The sequence below is a fragment of the Strix aluco genome, chromosome 5, assembly GCF_031877795.1.
Source record: "Strix aluco isolate bStrAlu1 chromosome 5, bStrAlu1.hap1, whole genome shotgun sequence".
Lineage (NCBI taxonomy): Eukaryota > Metazoa > Chordata > Aves > Strigiformes > Strigidae > Strix > Strix aluco.
The window spans coordinates 15348898-15369579 of record NC_133935.1 but is presented as its reverse complement, the minus strand read 5'-3'; the positions used below and the strand labels follow the sequence as shown (position 1 = coordinate 15369579).

General features: G+C 50.0%; 1 protein-coding gene across 2 annotated transcripts in view; it reads left to right on the top strand.

Annotated features, from left to right (window-relative positions):
• The window catches only part of CECR2 (CECR2 histone acetyl-lysine reader), a 95014-nt gene extending 90990 nt beyond the window's left edge, over positions 1-4024 (top strand). For both annotated transcript variants that reach the window (XM_074826091.1, XM_074826090.1), the window contains 3 exons: positions 1120-2527; positions 3367-3472; positions 3755-4024. In XM_074826091.1, coding sequence (XP_074682192.1) covers positions 1120-2527; positions 3367-3472; positions 3755-3760 — 1520 coding nt within the window. In that variant the 3' untranslated portion in view covers positions 3761-4024. The remainder of the gene's footprint in view (positions 1-1119; positions 2528-3366; positions 3473-3754) is intronic.
• The last annotated feature ends 16658 nt before the right edge of the window (positions 4025-20682 follow it).

Genomic DNA, 20682 nt, shown 5'->3' with positions numbered 1-20682 from the left:
AACCCAGAGATCAAAAAAAATATATTTTTTTTCATTAATTCTAGCTGGTAAACTAGAGATCAAAACCCTTGCTTCTTTTATCGATCCCTCGTGTGCCTTGCACTAAGAGGAAACTCTTTCCTTGTGTGGCATTGCTTAAAAGTCATCATCATTTAACTGTGCTGGATATAGAACAGAGACCAGGGGAGGATGTTGAGTGATTGCAGGGCAGAGTAGCTGCATCTCCAAATCACAGTTGGTTAAAATATGACTGCAATCGGCTCCGCAGCATCTTGGTGTGTGGTAACGCTTCTGCCCAAGCTGTGGGCAAGCTGAGTCTGCGGACCAGAAGGGGCAACACAGCCTGAAATCAAACTGCCATTATCCCAGCTTCTTATCTTGCTGTCATGTGGATCCCACTCTGGTATTTTCCAACTCTGCCTCTCCATTAGGCAGCCTCTGCACACCCATGTGTCAGACCAAACCCACGAGTGCAATGTTACTCCAGTGGAGGTGTGACTCATCGGTGGCTTCTAAACTACAGTGTGCCTGTATTCTGAGAGTTCTAAGAGTTCTATCCACGTGTTCCACCTTTCCAGGAGAGGTGCAACCTCATGAGTAGTTTTTAAAAGAGCTCTTTTAAAAGAAGCTGCTAAAGAGCACCCAACTATGCAAAAATGCACTTCAGAATTGCTAAATGTCTCTGAAGGGAAGACTGTGTGATGGGTGTGGGAGGGAGGCTGCAGCCCTGCAGAAGAGCAGTTGTCCTAGTGCCATGATCCAACAGTCCTGTAGAGAGGTTGAGTAGGGGATGGGGCATTGTAGGCTTTGGAGTACTTAAAATGGAAGGACCTTCATGGCTTTAGAAAGTCACTCTTTTTTCTCTTCCATTTGCACAAAAGTGGAATGCTTTCTCCACCTAGATATTAGGGACTTTTCAGGCAGAGCTGCCCAGCAACTTTGGGTCAGCAGCAGAAGAGGATGCTGAGAGGCTACTTTGGTAGACCTGGTTAAGCTGGCAGGAATTACTCTTAGACGTGTGCTTTGGGTGAGCAAGAGTAGGCACATGTATGTGTGAAGCAGGTGGGGCTGATTTCTGAAATTAGACCGATGTGTGACTTTTCCCCCCTCTCTTTCCAGTGGAGCCACCAACAGGCATAGACGAGAAGGCTCAGTGCATCGGCATTCCCGACGGGGCCTACACCAAACTCCTACCTCATCCCAAGCCCCCACTGCCCATGGAGTGCACCAGGCGCACCTTGCCCCCGGACGGGGAGGGGGACGGCTCCAGCGTGAAGGGTGACCTGAAGGCAGGGCAGGGCAAAGGCACGTGGCCAGTGGAGAGCAGCTATGCTGGCGGCCCGGGCTGTGTGAGGGACCTGGTGCCCACCTCCGAGAGAGGAGGTCCCCTGCCTGAGAATGGGGCAGTGGGCGAGGGGCCAGCGGCTGGCACCGAGGGGAAGGGGCTAGCCGCCAACCTGCTGGAGAAGCCCCTCTGCAGCGGGGGGAAGGCTCTGCCTGAAGCGGCTGTGCCTTGCATGGGACAGGGCACCAGCCTCCCTGGTGTGGATGCCGGCTCCATGGGGGCTGCCCCCAACCAGTTCCACCCTCTCTACATGCCTGGTCTGGAATACCCGAATTCGGCTGGGCGGTACCACATCAACCCAGGCCTGCAGGGGTTTGGCCCTGTGATGGGGGCAAAGCCTCCTCCTCCTGCTTCCCACCCCCAGCATTTTCCCCCACGGGGTTTCCAGCCAAGCAGTGCCCACCCTGGTGTCTTCCCCCGGTATCGGCCCCCCCAGGGCATGCCCTACCCCTACCAGCCGCAGCCTCAACCTTCCTACCACCACTACCAGCGACCGTCCTACTACGCCTGTCCACAGGGCTACTCGGACTGGCAGAGGCCTCTCCACCCCCAGGCCAGCCCCAGTGGGCACCCCACCACCCACCCGCCCCTGACCAGACCCCCTTTCCCGGACCGGGGGTCCACCAGTGGCTTGCAGGGCTGTGAGGCACTGAGCGCCGCCCTGGCCTCTCCCAGCCGCATGGACGTAGCAAGTGCCAAAGAGGTTTCTCCGAGTGACGGCCAGGATCTGGGGCCTGAAGACGAGAAGTCCGAGGAGTCCCAGGAAAGACCAGAGAGTCCCAAAGAGTTTCTTGATTTGGACAACCACAACGCGGCCACGAAGAGGCAAAGCTCGGTGGCAGCCGGGGAGTTCCTCTACGGAGCTCCCCCACCACACCTGGGTTCAGGGATGGGATTTGGCCCATCGGCTTTCCCTCCCCACGGGGTGATGCTACAGACTGGCTCTCCTTATGCATCCCGGCATCCTGCCAGTCATTTCCAGCCCAGGACATATGGATCACCCATGAATGCTCACCTGTCTCATCATCCAGCCTCCAGCCAGGCCAACGGCCTCTCTCAGGAGGGACCCCTGTACCGCTGCCGAGAGGAGAACATAGGTCACTTTCAGGCCTTGCTGATGGAGCAGAGAGGCAGTGGAGGTGGCATGGGGGGGCCACCCCAGGACTTGTATAGACCCTCGGGGTAAGATCATGTTTTCTGCGAGAAGGCAAGGCGGGAGGGGGGTGATGCCTGGGTGACGATAAGCGTTGGATATCCTTGAAAGGATATATATGGCTTGAAGTCAGAGGAGATGGCAAGCGAAGTTGAAAGGCAACTCTTAGACCCTTGGAATAAGCGGTCTCCTAAGCTGGAGAGAGTCTCATTGAAGCTCCTTAGAACAAATAGCAATTGCTATCATGCAGATCTATTAGCCTGTCCCATCCCATCCCCACACCAGTGCTTTGTTTTATCTGACCATGATTTGTAATGTGTCATCCAGGGTTGTGCATCTCTTAATCAAATGGACTCTTGCCATTTTCTTTGCAAGAATTTTATCTTTCTCATAGTGTGGCAAAGTAGCTGACTTAAGTGGGAGTTAGCCTCTTGTTATGAACTGCTTTACTTTAATGTTGCCCCCTTTTCCCCCTCCTCTTGCTTTGCCCTTCCTTTCTGTCTTAAATTTCCCTAACAGAAAATTCCTTCTCACTGTGACTGTACATATCACATTTTATTCCTGAGTGGAAAATTCTGCTACTCCAAGAATTCCCTGTTCAGATTTTATAAATGTGCTTTGACTGTTACTGTTTTGTCATAGACTCAGTATGACAGTCCTTCTTCTAGTATTCAGGGAGCTTGGCTTACAGCTAAGCCATTGGAGGAGTTACATGGATTAAAGCTGGTGTGTTTTGGGGAAGACAGAAAGAAGAATACATGAGATGCATGCTTGTATGTGAATGTTGTGTGTATGCATTCAACAAAGTAGATGGGATTTGCTCTTGATGTTCATGTGTTAAAACTCTCTCCATTCAACATGGCTTCAGAATGCAAATGCATCAGGCTCAAGTTCCCTTCCCGAAGATGCCTACAGCAACCATGTCCCGGGAAGATTTGACATCACAAAAACCATCAGCGTTGCCTCTGGATCAAGTAAGGACTGCTAGAGAGAGCAGAGTTGAAATGCGAGTCTTTCTCTTCCCACTGGTTAAAGGAGTAAAGTCTTTAATGAGAATGGGAAGCACTGGAGGAAGCTGGGAAGTGAACTACTGCTATGCAGAGGAGTTGGGGATGTCTCTGTAATCTTAGTTGACTGTAAAACATAACCTAGGCGAACCGATAGTGCTAGCTTTGAACTGGGTGCATGCAATCACAAGGTTATTCCTTTCTAAAGCTTCCAGTTAAAGCCTCCAACTCTTGTTCTTCCTCTTCCAGAGCTAGTCCGAGGAAGGAAGGACCTCATGAAGACGAAAGCCACACATGATTTGGACAACGGGGAGGAGGGGCAGGCCTTCCTCCCACCCTCCTCTCGCCCAAGCAGCATGTAGCTTCCTGGGTCCGTGGAACATGGTGCCACGACGGCTTTTGTGTTGGAAACCTGGAGCGGCGCTGGGCCCCAGCCAGCCGAGCAGCTGTCTCGCCACCGCAGGGCGGGCATTGCAAACTAGTGGCTTTCCGTGACTGGAGACTGCGTCTTGTTCAGGGTTTGAGGGATTTTTCGGGTGGGGAGGGCGGGGGTGGGGGCGGAAACTTTCATTGACTGCTAAACTCAGGTATATTTTTCAGGGTGGAAGAGGATGATGATGGAATTTTACTTGTAGTATTAACGTGTGTGTTTTGGAGCTGGATCCAGTTTACAGAATTTAACCTGTTGCCTTTTTAAATAAATTTCTGTTGTTGGTGAATGTATTGTACATAATGGGGGAGGGGGTGGGCCCAGCTTGTAGTGGGCTTAGCACTGGAGGAATCCTTTACTGTTTACAATCTTATCACACTGAAATCTTTCAGGATAGGGTGAGGGTTTGGGGGAGTGGGAAGAGGTGAGGGAATGTGTGATGGATGACTTGCTGTCCTCCTTCCTGTTGTCTGCAACAGAGACACGACCCAACAGTTGGTTGACTTAATAGCAGGAATTGCTCAGGAGCATATAACGTGTCCTCCTCTTTCTCTTGTCTTCTTCCCCCTTCCCCTTTCACCCCCATCTCCACCCCTCTGGATCCAGGGCCTGAGTGCACTTCCAGCTCCTGTCATCATGGGGGAACAAGGAAACCAGGACCAGGAATTGAAACCAGAACAGGACACTCATGACATTGTCCTTTCTGTTAGTATAGTACCCTTCTCCCTGCCTTTCTGATAGGAAAAATGTATGCTCTAGAAAACAGAAAATGGCATAACTGGTCATCTTAGACTTCTTTCGATGAAACCGGTGGAGCAGCACCTATTCAGTAGAACAAATATTGTGCAAATCTATACTGCCCTGCTGCCCAAGGAGTGGAGCCGAGTGCCCACCTTTCTTTCTCTGTCCCTTGGCTATATTCCTTTCTTAGCTGCAGTGAAACAGAAGGTACCCCGGCGTTCCTGACCACTCTTGGTTGCTGTGAAGGAGCAGCATGAGACTGCTTTGGGGGAACAGTTGGTTTGCTGCAGTGTGAGCTGTTTGTTGGGCTGTGGAGCTGGATTTGGTGTTTGCAAGTTGCAGGTGAATCAGAAAGCACTGATTCAAAATCAGATGTTGAGGTGGCATGGCTCAGGGGTGGAGGACAAGAGGGCCATGTGCTCGAGTTGACTTGGTTTACCTTTGCCATCATTGATGCCATAGCAGCAAGTCCTAGAGGGCTAGTAGCAGCTTCCCTTGGAGGCTGTGCGCAGTCTGCAGGGGCTTTCCTCACCAGTTGCAGTACTGCACTGGGGAAGCCCTGTGCACCAGTGCTTCACCAGGCATTGACATTCAAGTGTAGGTTTGACAAATGAATTCGGTAGGACTCTCATCTGCAGATGGGTATTTGCATCTTAAACCTAACAAGGAAATACAGCTGATTATTCTTGGGGGAGGTGGGGTAAAACAAGGTGAAGTTGCTACATGACAAGATTGGGCAGCAGGATCTGTGGGGACCACAGCCCTAGTGCTGGTTGCCCTGGGGGACAGCAGTATGGTTAAAAGGGGGATGTGCCAATGTGTTGGACAAATTGCGCTAGCAAAAGCACAAGTGGCAGCAGAAGTGAAGACAGAGCAGCATGCTCTTTAGTCTGTGGTACCAAGTAAGGGAGGGTCTTTGTTTCCAGGTTCCTGGAGGATTTTTTCTGGCTGCTTTGTTTTCTTGGATGGTGCCATCACCCATATCTTTAGCTGGATTGCACTAACATGCCCAACTGCACCGCCTTTGTCCTGCTGTGTAGATCTACCAGGTACTGGCAAAGCTGTCTGAGCAATTGGCAGGTAGCATCTGACTGAGCCATTACTCCTTCTGTCCTAAGCTTTTGGAAGCACAAAAAGCCTAAAAGATGAGAAATATTCTTTCTGGAAGTAGAACAAGGAAGGACTACCACATTAGTGCCCTCTTACCAGTGAGTCTGTTGCTACAGTATTTTTGCCTCTGATGAACTGTGCATTTTCCAAGCCTAACAGAAGTTAAACTTCTTCATGCTATTCCCACAAGCGTGTTTATAAATGCTGTTCTTATCCACTGCTGCAGCTAGCGTGTGAACTATAGCTGTGGTGTTCTTAGTCTAGTGACTAAGCAACTCACTAGTCCAGTGAGTTGCCTGGGACAGCTGGCTCCTCTGCAAAGGAAGACTTCAGTATAATGTGAATTACTTACAATATCTATCTATAGATGACATATTATGAAAGGGAGATTTTTTTGGTGGTTTTTTCATTTGTGTTCATCTGTCGGGGAGCAGTTGTCGCTGGTGGATTGGTAGGAACTGAAATAGATGATTCTGAAGGTTGTCTGTTGACTGAGAAGCAGGTAACTGCTCTCCCCAGCCAAGAACATTGTGCTATGGCTCATCCAAATTTGTCCCAGATCTGAGGGTCTGTTGCTGGCTTGTCAGCTGGAAGTGGGTTTTCAGAGGTGCCCCAGCTGCTCGGAAGTGCAGGTCTAGATCCTTCACTGAATGGAGGTTCTGAAGCAGTAGTAGGTATTTATGAAAAACTGTGCAAGTATAACTGGTCTTCAAGACAATAAACCCGGGACAAATGAAAACACAGTTACTTCTTGTAAAGCAGTCTTTAGTTCATTGTAGATATAAAAATAATTTGAAATAGCACATTTTGGAATAGAGGAACTGTAAAATATAACTTGTAGGAAAGTATTCAAAATTCTGGAAATGTGAATGTAGATTCTGCAAACAAACTTCACCCTGTGTCTTCTGTATCACGGACAGTTACCCAAATAGTTGAAGTGCCTTTCATTCAGCTCATTGTGAGCTCTGTGGAACAGGAGGTTTTTAGAAGCTATGTAAAAACAAAAAAAACAACCAACCAACTGAAGCACTCTTGGCCTTCAGCTGGATCTGGCATTGAAAATATGGTTCTAGTGGTCATGGTATCTGGATGAGTACCAAGCCCAGATCAAAGCAGGGGACAAATAAGAAAGGCAAGAATTGCTTGTGGTCTGCTTGGAGAGCGTAGTGGAGTGTTAGACAGTGATAGACACCCTGAGGATGCTATATGGAGTGTGCAACATGAAGGTATTGTCCCTTACCTGACATAATGCAAATCTGGGAGAAGGGTTTGACTTGCAGATGGTAGACAAAACAGATTAGTGAAGCTGACTCCTCCTGGGAGGGTTTCTAGGTAAAAGCCTTTTGATGTAGTCAGTAATTCTTATTAAAGCAACTAACAAGCTGCTGTTGTGAGGACACATGGTTTATATTAGAAAAGTACTAATACAGCTTTGGGGGAACTATGGCTGGGCTACAGGGATAGGGCTATCCTGGGGACAGGGCATGCTAAGAGATCGAGCTTCTTGCGGAATCTTAGCTGAGAGTTTCCAGATTTTCAAATGCTTTGTTCATAAGCATTTGGTTGTTGGTTTTTTCTTTATTATGATGACATCTAGGGATGTCCCAAAAATCAGAGCTCTATCTCTTTAGGTACAATCTGAGCAAATCACAGAAAATTGGCACCCCTCAGAGGGCATGAGGCTGGGAGTGGATTGTCAGGGTGGAACACCAGTGGAAATGTACAGGGAGGAGCAGAAAATGCAAATTTTATAGTTGCCCAGCCCATGCTGCACAGGGCTGCTTTATAGATATTGTGAAGGAGACTGGCTTAAGGAGGGCTTCAAAAGAGAGTAAAATGGCGGCTCTTTATTTACAGAGTGGTACTTTTTGCCATGGGTTGGCATGCAATGCAGGGGAAATGTAGCTGCATTTTAAAATATCCTGGCTTTTGGGTGCCATACTTGTGTCACTATCTTATAATACTTTAACACAATAGAGAGAAATTCCAGACTCTGGTTGGAAGCCCTCTTTCTCATCCCCCAGCATTGTTGTAGTGTAATATACTACCAGTTGGTCCTTTTTCAGAAAGCATCCTGAGTTAGTGACTTTGCAAAGTTTCCTGTAGCTATTACTTTTCGCATATGGAGGATGTGTTTTGCTATAATTATGGTTTTCATGTTAAATGAAACTATATAATATGTAGAACAAATATAATGTTGACCATGCTTGGGCATGCCAAAAATTTCCAATATTCTCAGAAGAGTTTTGTACGCTACTCTGGCTTTTTCAGCCTCTTGCTCTCCCCGCTGCCGCCTCCTTTACAAGTGGTGTGTGGTGTTCCCAAGCCCCCAAGATGTTCAGTTGCCATTATAAATGCCATTGTATAAACTCCTCCTGGGACTCTGGAAGCTTTGGCATCTTAAGTACTACAGGCACTGGCAATTCAACTAAGTATTTTAAGAAGGCCTGTCACTGAGGCTTCACAGTGATTTTTAGCTGTGTCCAGCAGAAGTTTGCAGTCTATAAATTCCATGGTATGACCCACCAAACCACTCTGTAGCAATCCAGTGCAACAGCCTGCAATGAGGAGGACAAAAGAGGAAAGTAAATTTGAAGCTTCCAGGCTCGACTGGTTTGATTTGTGACTTTAAAGTACATGGAGACACTTTTCTTGGAAGAGCTTCTGATTCCTTCTCATCTGCCAAATGCCTTTCCCATGCAGACTTTCCGAAACAAATCTCCTGTGTATATTTTTGTAAGTGTGGTTTCTCGGGGTCTTGGAGAGCTATCAGCTTCTTGATGTCTTATCTGAAAGCTAGTCACAGAGGCTGTCTTTCATTCTGCTGACTGAGTCAGTTCTCCTGAAGCTTCTCACCCCAGCATTTCTTCATTTAAAATGAAAGTATAATTAGAAAACAACCTTCCTTTATTCCCTCTACTGATCTCTGTCAGTCTTCTGTGCATCAATGTGTGTTCAGCCAGGGCTGTTCCTTTGTTCTGGATGGATTTGTTCCGCTTTCCTTTTCTGAGGAGATGGTGTTGCCATATGCATTGTGGAATTTCGGAGAAGGTGCTGAACGGAGTGACAGGGAAGTGCCATCCCGAGGAGTGGCTTGGAGAAGACAAACAGGAGTTTGTGATGGTGTGGTTGCTCCTGGTTCCCATCACTGCAAAGCAACTGTGCAACTGGGTCTGTGCTTAATCAGAGCAACCCCTTTAAAAGTTTTTACTGCGGTGCATTGGTGGAGAGTTTGCTCTTGCAGAATTCCTGTTTCGTTTTAAGTCTGGCGCTGGTGGTTGAAGAGCAGGTGTGTGAGTACTATATCCTTTCTGTAAGGCCAAGATTGAGATAGCAGGCTATGAAAGTAGCATTGCAGCTGCAGGCCATGTGACAGGCTTTAAGAGCATGTGCTTATTGTAACCGAGAAAGCATCTCAAACGTTGACCTTCCAGCCTTTCCCCATCTGTACCTGTTTAACATACAGATGGGGGTAAAGCACATTTGGGCTTGGCAGGACCCCTGCCGCCCATGCGGAAGGAAAATGCTTTTAACCAGCACATAATGAACAATGCGCTCTGGTTTTCACTCTCTGCTGCCCACCTCCCTCTCTGAAAAAGCTGGGGAAGGACCCATTTCCAGCTGTATCCGAATAGGAGCTCCTGGGATGACAAGAGCAAGGCTCGGTCCACCCTTAGGCAAGGGAATTCAGGACAGGGTTGTATGTATTTGAAACTAGATAGTAACATCCAAGTGTACCTTTGAAGCGCAGGTGTAGTGAGCTGTGTGGTGCTGTTCCCTTTTTGATTACTCTCCTGCCTTGGCTGACATGCAGTATTTTGAGAGACCATGGAGCGTTTTGTAGTTTTAACACTGCTGGCCTTGCATCAACTGAGGTTTTTTTTCCTTAAACTGCAGCAGTGGCCTAGATTTCTTTAGGCAAAGGTCTTCCTCTTTTTGAAACATGGGTGTCAAAGTGGACAGTGCAGCCAGGAAAGAGCAAGAGCTACATCCACCAGTGGAAGAGGAGATGAAGGATTAATTAGGGCTGAGGATTGATTGGGATTTTCACCAACTCTAGCAAGTCCCTCTGTCCTTTGCCCCTTTTATTTAGAAACATTTGGCTAGCAGAAGGGCAGTAACTGGAATATCTTCTAAATAAAAGTAGAACTGACTCCGTGTGGGCAAAATTCCCTTGTTGTGGACAAGGTTAGACCAGATGGCCATTAGGGACTGGGACTCCTTTGGCCTTCAAATCAGTAAGAGGCAAGCAGATACCTGGTGCACTCAAACGCTGTGGAGTACATCAGAAGAGTGAGCTCTGTTTCTGAAGCAGCTACGGGATCTTAGGCCTCAACTTTTAGTCTGAAAAGTCCTCTGATCCCCTTGTATCATACGCCAACACTTCCCCTCTCCTTGCTTCCTAGCTTTCAAGTTTCTTTCCCTCTGCTCACTTTGCAGCAGTCGGTTGCTGTCAAGTGCAGAGATGAAAGCTCACTGCCCACGCGAGTAGAAGGGCAGAAGGTTGAACTTCCCAGCTGTCTCCTCTGCACATGCATATAGAAAGCAGGTGGGGAGTACACATTTACTCTCCTTATGAAATTAAGTTGTCCTCAGTGGCTCACTAGTGTTCTCTTGTGTGCCCCCAGGGTTTGTCACCCTGGCACAGCGATGTCTGTCCCTCTGCCAGCACAAGGATTTGCTCCTGGCCCCGGTGCAGGGTTCCCGCATGTGATCCTGGCATGTCTACCTCCAAGAGGGCTTAGGTTAAAAATATATACTGTGTACAACCGTGAAAACTGTTGCCTCTCTTCCTTGATAGATCGCTGAACACCGCTGCCTGATTTTTTCTGAGCAATAATAACGTGCAGCAGTGCAACTTTGACCTTCCCATATTGTTTCAGGGAGCAGATGGCTATGAAACACACTGGGGGGCTTCACAGTTTGAGTGGGAAGCAAGGTGCTTTCTGCAGCCCTGCATCTTATCTACGCCATGTTCCTGCTTTCCCAGCAACTGTTGGGTTGATTTAGATAGCCAGGAGAGAGCTGGTTGCTGCTTCTGTTTGGGAAGGTAAAAAGGGAAGGGAGCAAGTTGGTAAAGTTGAGCCTCATCCATGAAGCAGAACACATGGAAAAGGTGCCTGTTGCTGCCCTGGAGCAAGGGGTGGGTTCACCGCTGATTTAATGGCTTTGGGGGAGGAGAGTGTCCTGCTGCTGCTTCACTTGGCATTGATGGGAGAGGTAGCAGGAGAGCCTATGCCACTACATCCATTTTTCTGAAGTTGGGTGACACTGGGGTTTTTTTTGTATTATTGTAAGTTTGTAAAGAATGTAATCTGTCTGTCAGGGGCACAAGGAGAAAATGGGGGCCTTTCTCTTTTTGGGTGAGGCTGCTCTTATGTTGCTGTGTTGTTTGTTGTTGGGCAGGGAGGGGGTTGGCAGCCATGGGGGCAAAAGCCTGACCCTTGTCAACTGCTTGTAACTGTCCCAGGGCAACGGGGGAGTGAGCTGATGCTGCGGCGGAGACCTCCCACACCAAGCTGTGAAAACGACCCCTGCCTGCGTCCCTCAGTGGGGGGAATCTAACCTGCATGGGGCTCTGCACTGGGGTGTTTTGCTCAAGGGCTGGTCCTGCTCGTCTTCAGCTCAGTTAGAAACTGAGCTGGCTGGCTGCCCATGCTGTTTAGACAAGGTTGGATTTGATAGCCCGAATTTCTCAGTGCAAGAAGGAGTTCATGCTGATGTTGCTCTCCCCAGCACTTCTCTCCCAGCAGGGGCTCGGGTGCTGCACCTCTCCATCGCCTGCTGCCCAGGAGCCCCAGCTCTCACCCCTGCCTCCCTCCCTGTCCCGTAGAGCACAGTGTCAGGGATCCTCTTCTCTCTCCTGCTGCTGCAAAGTTGTGTGAACTTTCCTGGTCAATACTGGAAAGGGGAATGCTATTTATTTTTATATTGTGTATATTTTGTCTTGGTCTGCTGATTACCTTTGTTCCCCAAGAGCGACAGTTACCTCAATAGTTAGTTTAATACTGTGTGTTGGGTAATTTTTTTAAAGAACTTTTTTAAAAGCTTGATCCTTGGAGGTCTGTAGATTTTATTTCCATATGAATTGGTTATTTTGTATAAAGTACGTTCTTAAAATAGCAATCACCCTTGCTGTATGTGTGTTTTCTTGTCTCCTGGATGGTCTCCCTCTTCCTTTGTAAGGAGGGAGCGGATGGGGGTGGGAGGGGAACACAGAGCTTTTTTCAGAGAGGCAAAGTGCTGGACTGCAGACATGGACTGCATCCCTTTACAAGAGAGCACCTGGAAAGCTAATTGGGATCGTTTCCCCTTCCGAAACACAGCTGTCTGCCTACGAACAACCCAGTTGTAGAAATGAGATGGTGTCAATGCTTTCCCCGCCATGTCCCTGGTGGGCTGTGGGTTTTCCTGCAGCCCAGGTGTGCTGGAAAGCTGGCCTCCCTCCCCAAAACACCATGCAGTCTTGGGGTGCAGGTGGTGTGTTCCCCCACACTCACCTGGAACCTCTCTGCTTTAAAAAAGGTGACTGCCCTTGAGTAAAGCCTAGGGAGTGATGCTGCTATAAAGGAGGAACTGATATAGGCTATGTGGTTCCCCTCTGTGCTGCTTTAAAGCTAAGCAGCATAGGGTATGATGGCCCCCAGGGGCTGTTCTAGGAATGGAAAGCCTTTCAAGCTCATGTGCAGTGGTGCAAATCCACACTGGACCCAAAACGGCGCTTGCCAGTTGCTGTTTATTAAATCTCCCATGTGAGATGGGGCAGTGATTGCAGTCCTCCTAGCAGAGAGCTGTTTAAAGACAACATAGCTCTTCCTCACAGGAGTTTCAGCATCAAAACCAGGAACCGGTCATACTGTTTCATGTGGGAAGGTGCCTGCTGTAGATGCAGCTTGCACTTGGCCCTTTGCTCAGCTGGTCCCTGAATAAGTAACTTGCTCAATTTTGCTGATTCAGCAGATTTGCATCAGGACAAAATCAAGGTCATTTTCCTTAAAAGTTGATGCCAGCAAAAGGAGGCACGGGATGAACGGCAGAAGGCTGGGGGCATGAAGGCTCCCAGGAGCATGCTGTGTGCCCCTTCCCTTTCCTCCCCTGCTCTAGCTGGTGAAAGCTCCCTCTGTCTCCTCCAGGGCTGATAACAGATGCTCTTGCTCACATCTCCTCTTGCCAAAACAGCTTTGCAGCGTAGCCTGCTTACGCCACACGCTCCATCTGCCCCTCCTGCAGGAGCCTCACGGGGCCGGGGCTGCTCCTGAGCCCAGCGTACTCCCCCAGCTCTTGGCACCAAAGCTGCCTCTGCAAGGAGATGCTCAAAAAACATTTGTCTGTGATGCAAGACCCCACACTTGCTGGCTAAGCTAGGGGCCTCATCCTGTCCTCGTAGCTCTTCTTTCCCTCTGAGCACCCTAAGCAGCAAGCTCATCCCCTCAGGCTGCCAGCATTTTTCAAAGATGGGTAAATGAGCCCCAGTGAATGAATTGTTTAAGAGCTGACTGTAAATCCCCAGTGCATCCCCTCCTGGGGCCAGTCAGGGACTGGCTTCACCCTCCATGGCTTGTTCCAAGAGTGACTTATCCTGCTGTGTACTTGCCTATTTTATGCGCAAAGCACCTTCTCAGCCCTGGGCGTTTGGAGAAGCCTGAGATGTGATCTGCTGCACCCTGACATCTTGAGCACCCCAAAACCCCAGCCGGGTGTCAGAGCTGCCCCTGCTGCCTGGGACAGGTGGGTGATGCCAAGCATCCCAGCGAGTGCTTCCGACGTGGCCACAGCTCCGGGCCCTGTAAAGGCTGTTTGAGGGCATTGGCCTCTCTCAGCTGGAGCGAGGTAAGTTGTTCCCGGGGGTGGGCGAGGAGCTGCTCTCTGTCACGTATCCCCCCTTCCCCCTCTCCCCTCTACAGGGGCCAGAGTTCGGGGTGACAAGAGCAAGCTGTCCAATTTAGGAAGGGGAGGAATTCAGTCGCCCCATCAGTCCCAGGAAGCGTGTGGGTCAGAGGGGACTGGCAGGGGGAGATTTCTAATCCTGAGGCTAAGCCAGCGCTGAGCAGAGCCAAGGCTAATTGGAACCAGCCCTGGGGAAGGGGCAGAAAGTCACTGCTTTTAGAGCTGCCTTGCAGCCCAAGCAAAGACAAAGCTTATCTGTCCTATAGGAAATGCAACATCCTAACCTTGACAAGATGCTATGGTGAGCTTAACAGGCGGTATCAAGCTAGGCCATGTGTCCCCCTAATTCTTTACCTTTCTTCCTTCTGCTGTCCACAATTTTTGTTTCTTTTCCTCCGTCCTTTTGCCCACAGGTTGGCAAAGCTACCCGCTTGTACCAAGAAAGAGCTTTCCTCATCTCTTAGGCTTTAAATTCTCGACTTCCTTTCTAACCTCCTTCTCCCTGAGAACTGCGATGCTTCCCACCTCCAGCTTTTTGTCCAGCCGTCTCAGAACAGCTCACTAATCTGTGAAAGCTTGAATCAGGGATGGGTGGACAAATTGGTTTCAATGGGGACCAGTTTAGTGCCCAGTTTGGGCATGGAAATAAATGGCAGCCCCTCACCCCCATCATGGGGCAGACCCTGGGGGAGCTCTGACTCTAGGAAGGCTTTTCTAGAGCTGATGAACAGTGCATCTTTGGGGGGTGCCTAACAGCAAGGGAAGAACTGGAGTGCCCTTGGCACCCACCAGTGTTTTGAGAAGGGTTTATTTTTTTTGTTTTGTATATTTCCCTAAAAATAAGGAAACCTGTAGGTAAAGTTCCCATCTTGAATTTTCCTACTAGTCACCACACTTTAGTGTGGGAGAAACCACCTCACACAGAAAAGCAGTACTAAGGCACTTGGGGTAGCTCAGGAGGACGCAGATTTAGGCTAAAATGAATGGTTTCTATTTGCAGGAATGTTTAGTTATAGGAATTAGAAAAAATACATCCACTCACAATTTCAAGATTTTGATTTTTGTCACATGTTGAGATGTAAAATGCAACTTCTCCATGTGGATGGGATTCTCTTGAGGGGTGGGACCCTCCCCTCTAGCTCCTCCAGCCGTCAAAGCTGCAATTTTTTTTGGTGGAGAAGGCACAAGCACAGAAAGGCGAAGCAAAGCTGCCTGCCTCATGGGGCAGCCTGCGTCCCTGGCAGGCAGGAACAGACCTGAATGCCTTGCTTCCAGCTCTAAGCTCAGTCCGAGGGTGCAGTGTTGTTGTGTATATATATTTATACACACACAACGAATATTAGGGTCTCCCAAGTACTAACAAAAAAATGCAATCTTATTCTGGACCATAACAAGAGCCCTAAAGGCTGGCCCCCAGATGGGGAGCCCCAAGGGCCCTGTACTTGCCCAGCAGAGAGGAGACAGAATGGCTTTGCCGGAGGAGGAGGAGGTGGGAAGGAGCAGGGACTCACCATGGGCCTGGAGCAGCATCTCAGGGCTGCCCCCTCCTCCTCTGTCAGCACCAGGAGGCCACATGTTCCCTGCCCGCTTTTTTAAATTCCTTTCCCAAAGAGGCTGCCAGGGTGGAGAGATCGTAAAAAGTTCACCCCCTTGTCACAAATGCACCCGTTCTTCCGGGGCCAGTGGGCAAAAGTTGTTTGCAATTTCCTCAGGCCATGACCTTTGTTTTGACCATGGCGGAGGAGGATTGCAATCCATCAATTGCCTGGACTGCGCCAGGGGCGAGGGAGAGGCTGCCTTTGGCCGGTGGAGGGGGGATGGCTTTACAAGGGGCAGGGGGCACAAGGACACTGCTTTGCCCCTTGGGTTTTGTCAAGAGACAGGGGGGACACCTCACTGCTTGACTCAGCTGCCACTTCAAGCTTCCTGATGGGGGATTCAGTGAGGGAAACTGCACCACGTGTGGCACACAATACGCTCCTGCTGGAGAGATTTGAGAGAGTTTGCTTTAATTTTCTTTCCTGAGAGGGATGCTGGATCACGATTTGCTGCATTAGCAGGGTGGGGAAAGATGTCTTGCAGGGCTTGTGCCTAGGGCCGGCTGCATCAGGACTGCACTTTTAGCAGGAGCTTGGACAAAATGTGAGATGACAACAGATCTGCCACCTCTAAAGCCCTGGCTGCTAATAGTCCCTGACATTTCCAGACTGCACGGGTTTTTGGAAGATCCTGTACCACTATGTTTTGATAGGAAAATCAGCAGCAAACTTGAACCATCCCCTGGGAAACAGCTCCCATAGGCATCTGCCTCTCCACTCAAGTTCCCAGGGGGGCAATTCATCCCAGGAGCACATGTTCCCCTGCAGTCGGGTGTCCCCTTTGAAGACATACCTGCATATGAAACGAATCTCCCCCGAGGAAATGCAGCCTGTGCATACCAGTCTACCCGCTTCCCTTGGCTGCCTGCCCCCAGCTCCCCTCCCTCTGATCTCCCATCTCCGCTTCCCTAGGGAAACGCATCCTACTGCACTTCCCTGCTGCTAATTACAGATTCCCTTGGGAAGTTACTCTGTCACGAATCCCCCTTGGTCAAGCCCTTGGAGAGCCCCTAGGTTTTGGGTCAGAAGGGAGGGTTGAAATATGTCACCTGGGCCCTTGTGTAACACCAAGCATGGCCTTGCAACACCCAGACCATCCTTTCCAACCCAACCACTTGCATGGGAACCAGGGTACTTTTTTTCCTAGGAAGGCGCTGTGTGCTAATTTCCAGGCACAGCAGACCATGATGTGGAGAGTTGCACTGCTTGGTTCCTTGTTTCATGAGGATCTGTTGAGCTCAGGGAGGAGAAGGGAAGGGAAAGACCTTTTACACCTCAAATTGAAAACCTTATGCTGGGGGAGGTAGCTCCATGGACTAGGGGGAAGAAGAGGGAGGCATGCATGAGTCCCCCAGAAAGTCTATAGTAGACAAACCAGACCTCTTTGTAGGCATCCTCCTTCTCTCCTATATCAATCGCTGTCATGCTTTGTAGCCTGCGTGCCTGGATGCCAACACTACTTCTCCTCTGCAGCTCTCTCCTCCCCATCTGATTTTCCCCTCTGCACCTGTGCACCTGCTGCCTGACTCACACCAAACCCAAACCTCTTCTCTGCCCTTGTCTGCATGGATGTCCCCAACACTTGTCTCGGTGCCCAGCTCCCTGAGAGCCAGCCCAGCCCACCAAATCCCACATCCCCTTCCCTGGCCCACATCCCCTTCCCTGGCTGACCTGCCTCCTGCCCTTTGCCCTGTAGGTCCCAGTGGTTCCTGGTGAGATCCCCCAGATGTGAGACAGCTTTGAGAGCATCCAACATCTCATTGCTTTCCTCCAGTTGCTGGGAGGCAGTTACAGACCAAGTATGGTGGTACCATCCCCTGAGAGAGCTAAGTCCCCCATCCCCAGTCTGTCCAATTGAGAGGATGCCCTGGGCAGAGCCAGGGGCAGCTTCTTCTCCAGGTGGAGAGGAGCAAAGCCTGTGACTGAAACAGCTCTTCTGGAAGTGTCAGACCAGGGCTTGCTTTGCTAGTGCAACCCACCACGAGCCAGATGTCAGGTCTGGGGGAGGAGAAGGTGTTGACCATTGCATGGGTGCATGTGCTAGCTGCCATCCCATGTGTGCAACCGACAGGAACGTCTGTGGGCATCGTGCGACAGGGATACCTGCGATTTGGCAGCATGGTGGGGGTGGTGTCACAGTGGGGCAAGCTCTGCTGCAGCAGTTCAGGGAAAGCTGCCCTGGTCTGGGGATCTTGCAGGGACAGGGCTGCTCCTCTCAGCAGGGACAAAAGTACCCCAATTCATCCCCCTCAAAGGCCAGAAACCTGCCACCAGTGCTTATTGCCAAAGCCTGTGATTCTGGCACAAGTTGAGGCAGGGCTGGTTTCTCTGTTTGCCAAGCTGCAGGTGATGTTACTTGACAGTCATCATTCATTTAAAAATGTTGCCTGTAAAGAAAAGCTTGAACACCCTCCCGGTTCACACAGCAAGGGGAAATAAACCCTTTTCCCTTGCAAGCAAATATCTCAGGGTGGGGTGGGGTTTAAAAGCACTTGAGTCAGTAGCACTAGGGTTCAATATCTTTGATGTCCCACCATGCAGTGACCACTGCTGCAGCTGAACAGGGCCAGCAGCTGTGGGCTCAGGCTGTTGCAGGGGATTTTTTTACCCTGGGTACTGGCCCCGGGCCTGCTGGCTTTTAGGGTGTCATCACCAAAACACCAAACGGGCCCCTCCTCGCCACCCTGCCCAGCACCCCGCGCCCATCCTGGGGGGCATGCCGTTTGGGCTCAGAGTGCCCATTTTCAGGCCTCACTGAAATTAAACCCATGGCACATGCCCCAAAGGTCCCTCTGCTTTCCCCAGGCCCTGCTTTAGCTGATCTCCCTCCAGCCCAGGAGCCCCTCCATGCCACGGACAAAGCTCCCCCATTGCCCAGAGCAGTCTGGGGGGGCCGAGGCCGGGCACTGCAGCACTCACCCCAGGGCATTGGCAGGCATGGGAACAGTGGGGAGACGGGGCTGGACATCACTTGGCTCTGCCAGAGCCTGCCTTTTCTCCAGGGCTGATGCTGCCTGCCTGCTTTGAAGGAGAGGGTGCGTGGAGCATGGGAAACAGCAAGCATCTTGCTTTGGGTTTTCATCCTCCTCTCCCAGTCACGCATGTCTCTGGGCCTGCCCTATAGGCAGATGTATGGCGAATGCCCACATGCCAGATGTCCTGGGAGATCAAAGTGGCTGCTCACTGCATCCTCCGTTCATGTGTGTGCACACACACCCCTGCGTCTCCCAAAAGACTTATAACTTATGCTCTCTATCTTCTGTCCAAGATATTTTCCTTCCCTTCCTTTGTTTGCTTTCCAAACCCCCTTTCATCTTTGGCACTCCTTGCAGCCCAGGCTGCTCCAGCAGGGAAAGGCACCCTTTGCTCCCACTAACAGCATCCAGCAGTGGGGGGGGGTGCCTTGCAGGTTTTCCATGCTGCTTCCCTGCCTCTGGGGTTTGCCACTTCTTGGGGTGGGAGATGAAGGGATCTATCACCCGTGGAGGGGCTCTGCAGTACCCCTGCACCTCCCAACCCACTCCACGCAGCTGAGGGGTGTTCCAGCTCCACATGGTGACCAGGACCCCCCCCCAGAGACATCCACCTTTACCCTCTGATCCCTTCATGGTCTTGTGGGGGTTACCCAGTCTCAGCTTCTGGGGAAGCCCTGAGACCCTCGGAGATGCACCGGGGACTGAGTGCAATGCAACACCTCTAGCACAGGGGTTGCTACACCCACCGGCACAGAAAGCCTTTTGGTACATCAGCGGTCTCCAAAGTGGGGTGCATGCAGAAGAAAACAGAATTGGGGTGTAGGAAGAAAATACTATTAATAAATAATATTTATTTCATCTTTCTATCATCCTTTTTTTTTAGTTTTGATATATTTTATCATGTACATAATGTTAGTACAGTAGTACATGTATATAAGTAAACATATATATCGGGGGCGTATGCCCCCCAGTATATGTATTTACTTTTAGTAATAAGGATGCACAATCAAAAAAGTTTGGAGCCTCCTGGCCTATCACTAGCCAAAAGGTTAAATTCAAAGCAAAAGGGGATGCCTGAATGCCAGCAACTCACTCAGCAGCGTGGAGACCTCTTCACAAAAATAAAGCAGCTGAGCTTTGGTCAGCTCCAAGGGTTTGCCCCTCTCCTCTTTTCCCCCGCTGTTACTTAATGAGGGGTCAGGAGGCTTATGGGGACCTCAGGCACACAGCCAAAGCAAGTGCAAACCTCCCTGATAGGTGCTGCAGATGGAGGCTTCCCATTTGGAGTTACATGGAGGGGGGAAACAGGCACTTTCCCCATCTTCCCACTGTGTCAGGTCTCCCCTCCACCTGAGCTGGCAGGTAATTCATAATTTAAACAGGCTCTTGCCTAGCTCTTCTTGCAGAAAGGTCATTGGCTTTATTTTTTTCACCTGTATTTCAGAGAAATGCTGTGTCCTCAGTGCACAGTGCAGGACAGCCACCTCCTGCCTGGAGGACGGACCTGTTCCTGCCAGCCATCACTTTAGAAACGCATGTGCTGGTTAGCTATAGCTAACCTATAGTTATAGCTGCCAGGGGGGAAATGCAGAGGGTGAGTGCCCTCCCATGCCTCTCCAGCCCACTTTAGATGAAAGCAAAGTCGTAGCAGGTACAGCAGAGCCATGGCGTGGCCAGCCAGTCTCTGCAGGGAGCATGAGGAGTCTCTGGCCTGATGCTCTGGCCCAGGGGATGGACACCAGCCTGCTGCCAGCCCACCACTGCAGCGAGGCAAGAGCCATCTCCAGCCCAGCTACCCCACCGGCACACGCAGCCATCGCTTCCAGTCCTTGCATGTAGCTGGTGCTTAATGAAAAAGGGAAACACAAGATGAAAAAGGAGTGATTAGTACAGAGCAATAAAACTGATCAGATGCAGGGAGATATGGTAGCAATATATTAAATAAGGAACAGAAAAAAAGCCAGATGGTTGCTCCAATTTACTTTACAACTCCAGATGACTTCACAAGAGGTCACTTAGTGGAACTGAAAGGCAAATGCTTCGTGCCTGCCAGCATAACATGTATGAGGCTGAGGAGCATCCTGCTGCAAAATGGCATTGACATAGCTGGAGTAATAACATTTTTAATTGTTTTTAATAGGTTAGCACCTTTAACCTGCATTGCAGCAGTAGTCGCTGTTACTCTGGGATGAAAATTTCAAAATGCAAAGGTTTTAGAACATGAGCGATGAAGAATGGTTCCCCCTGCACACAGCATGGCAGTGCTTCCTCTGTGTGGTTTATTGCCACGGGAGGGATGCGGATGTCCTTGGTGTTAACAATTCTCCTGTGCCCAGTCCTCAAGTCCAGCGATGCTGCAGGCTCAGGAGACCTTCTTGCTCCACCAGCATTTCCTCTCAGTGACCACTTCACTGCAGCAACTTCTCCCACCTCAAC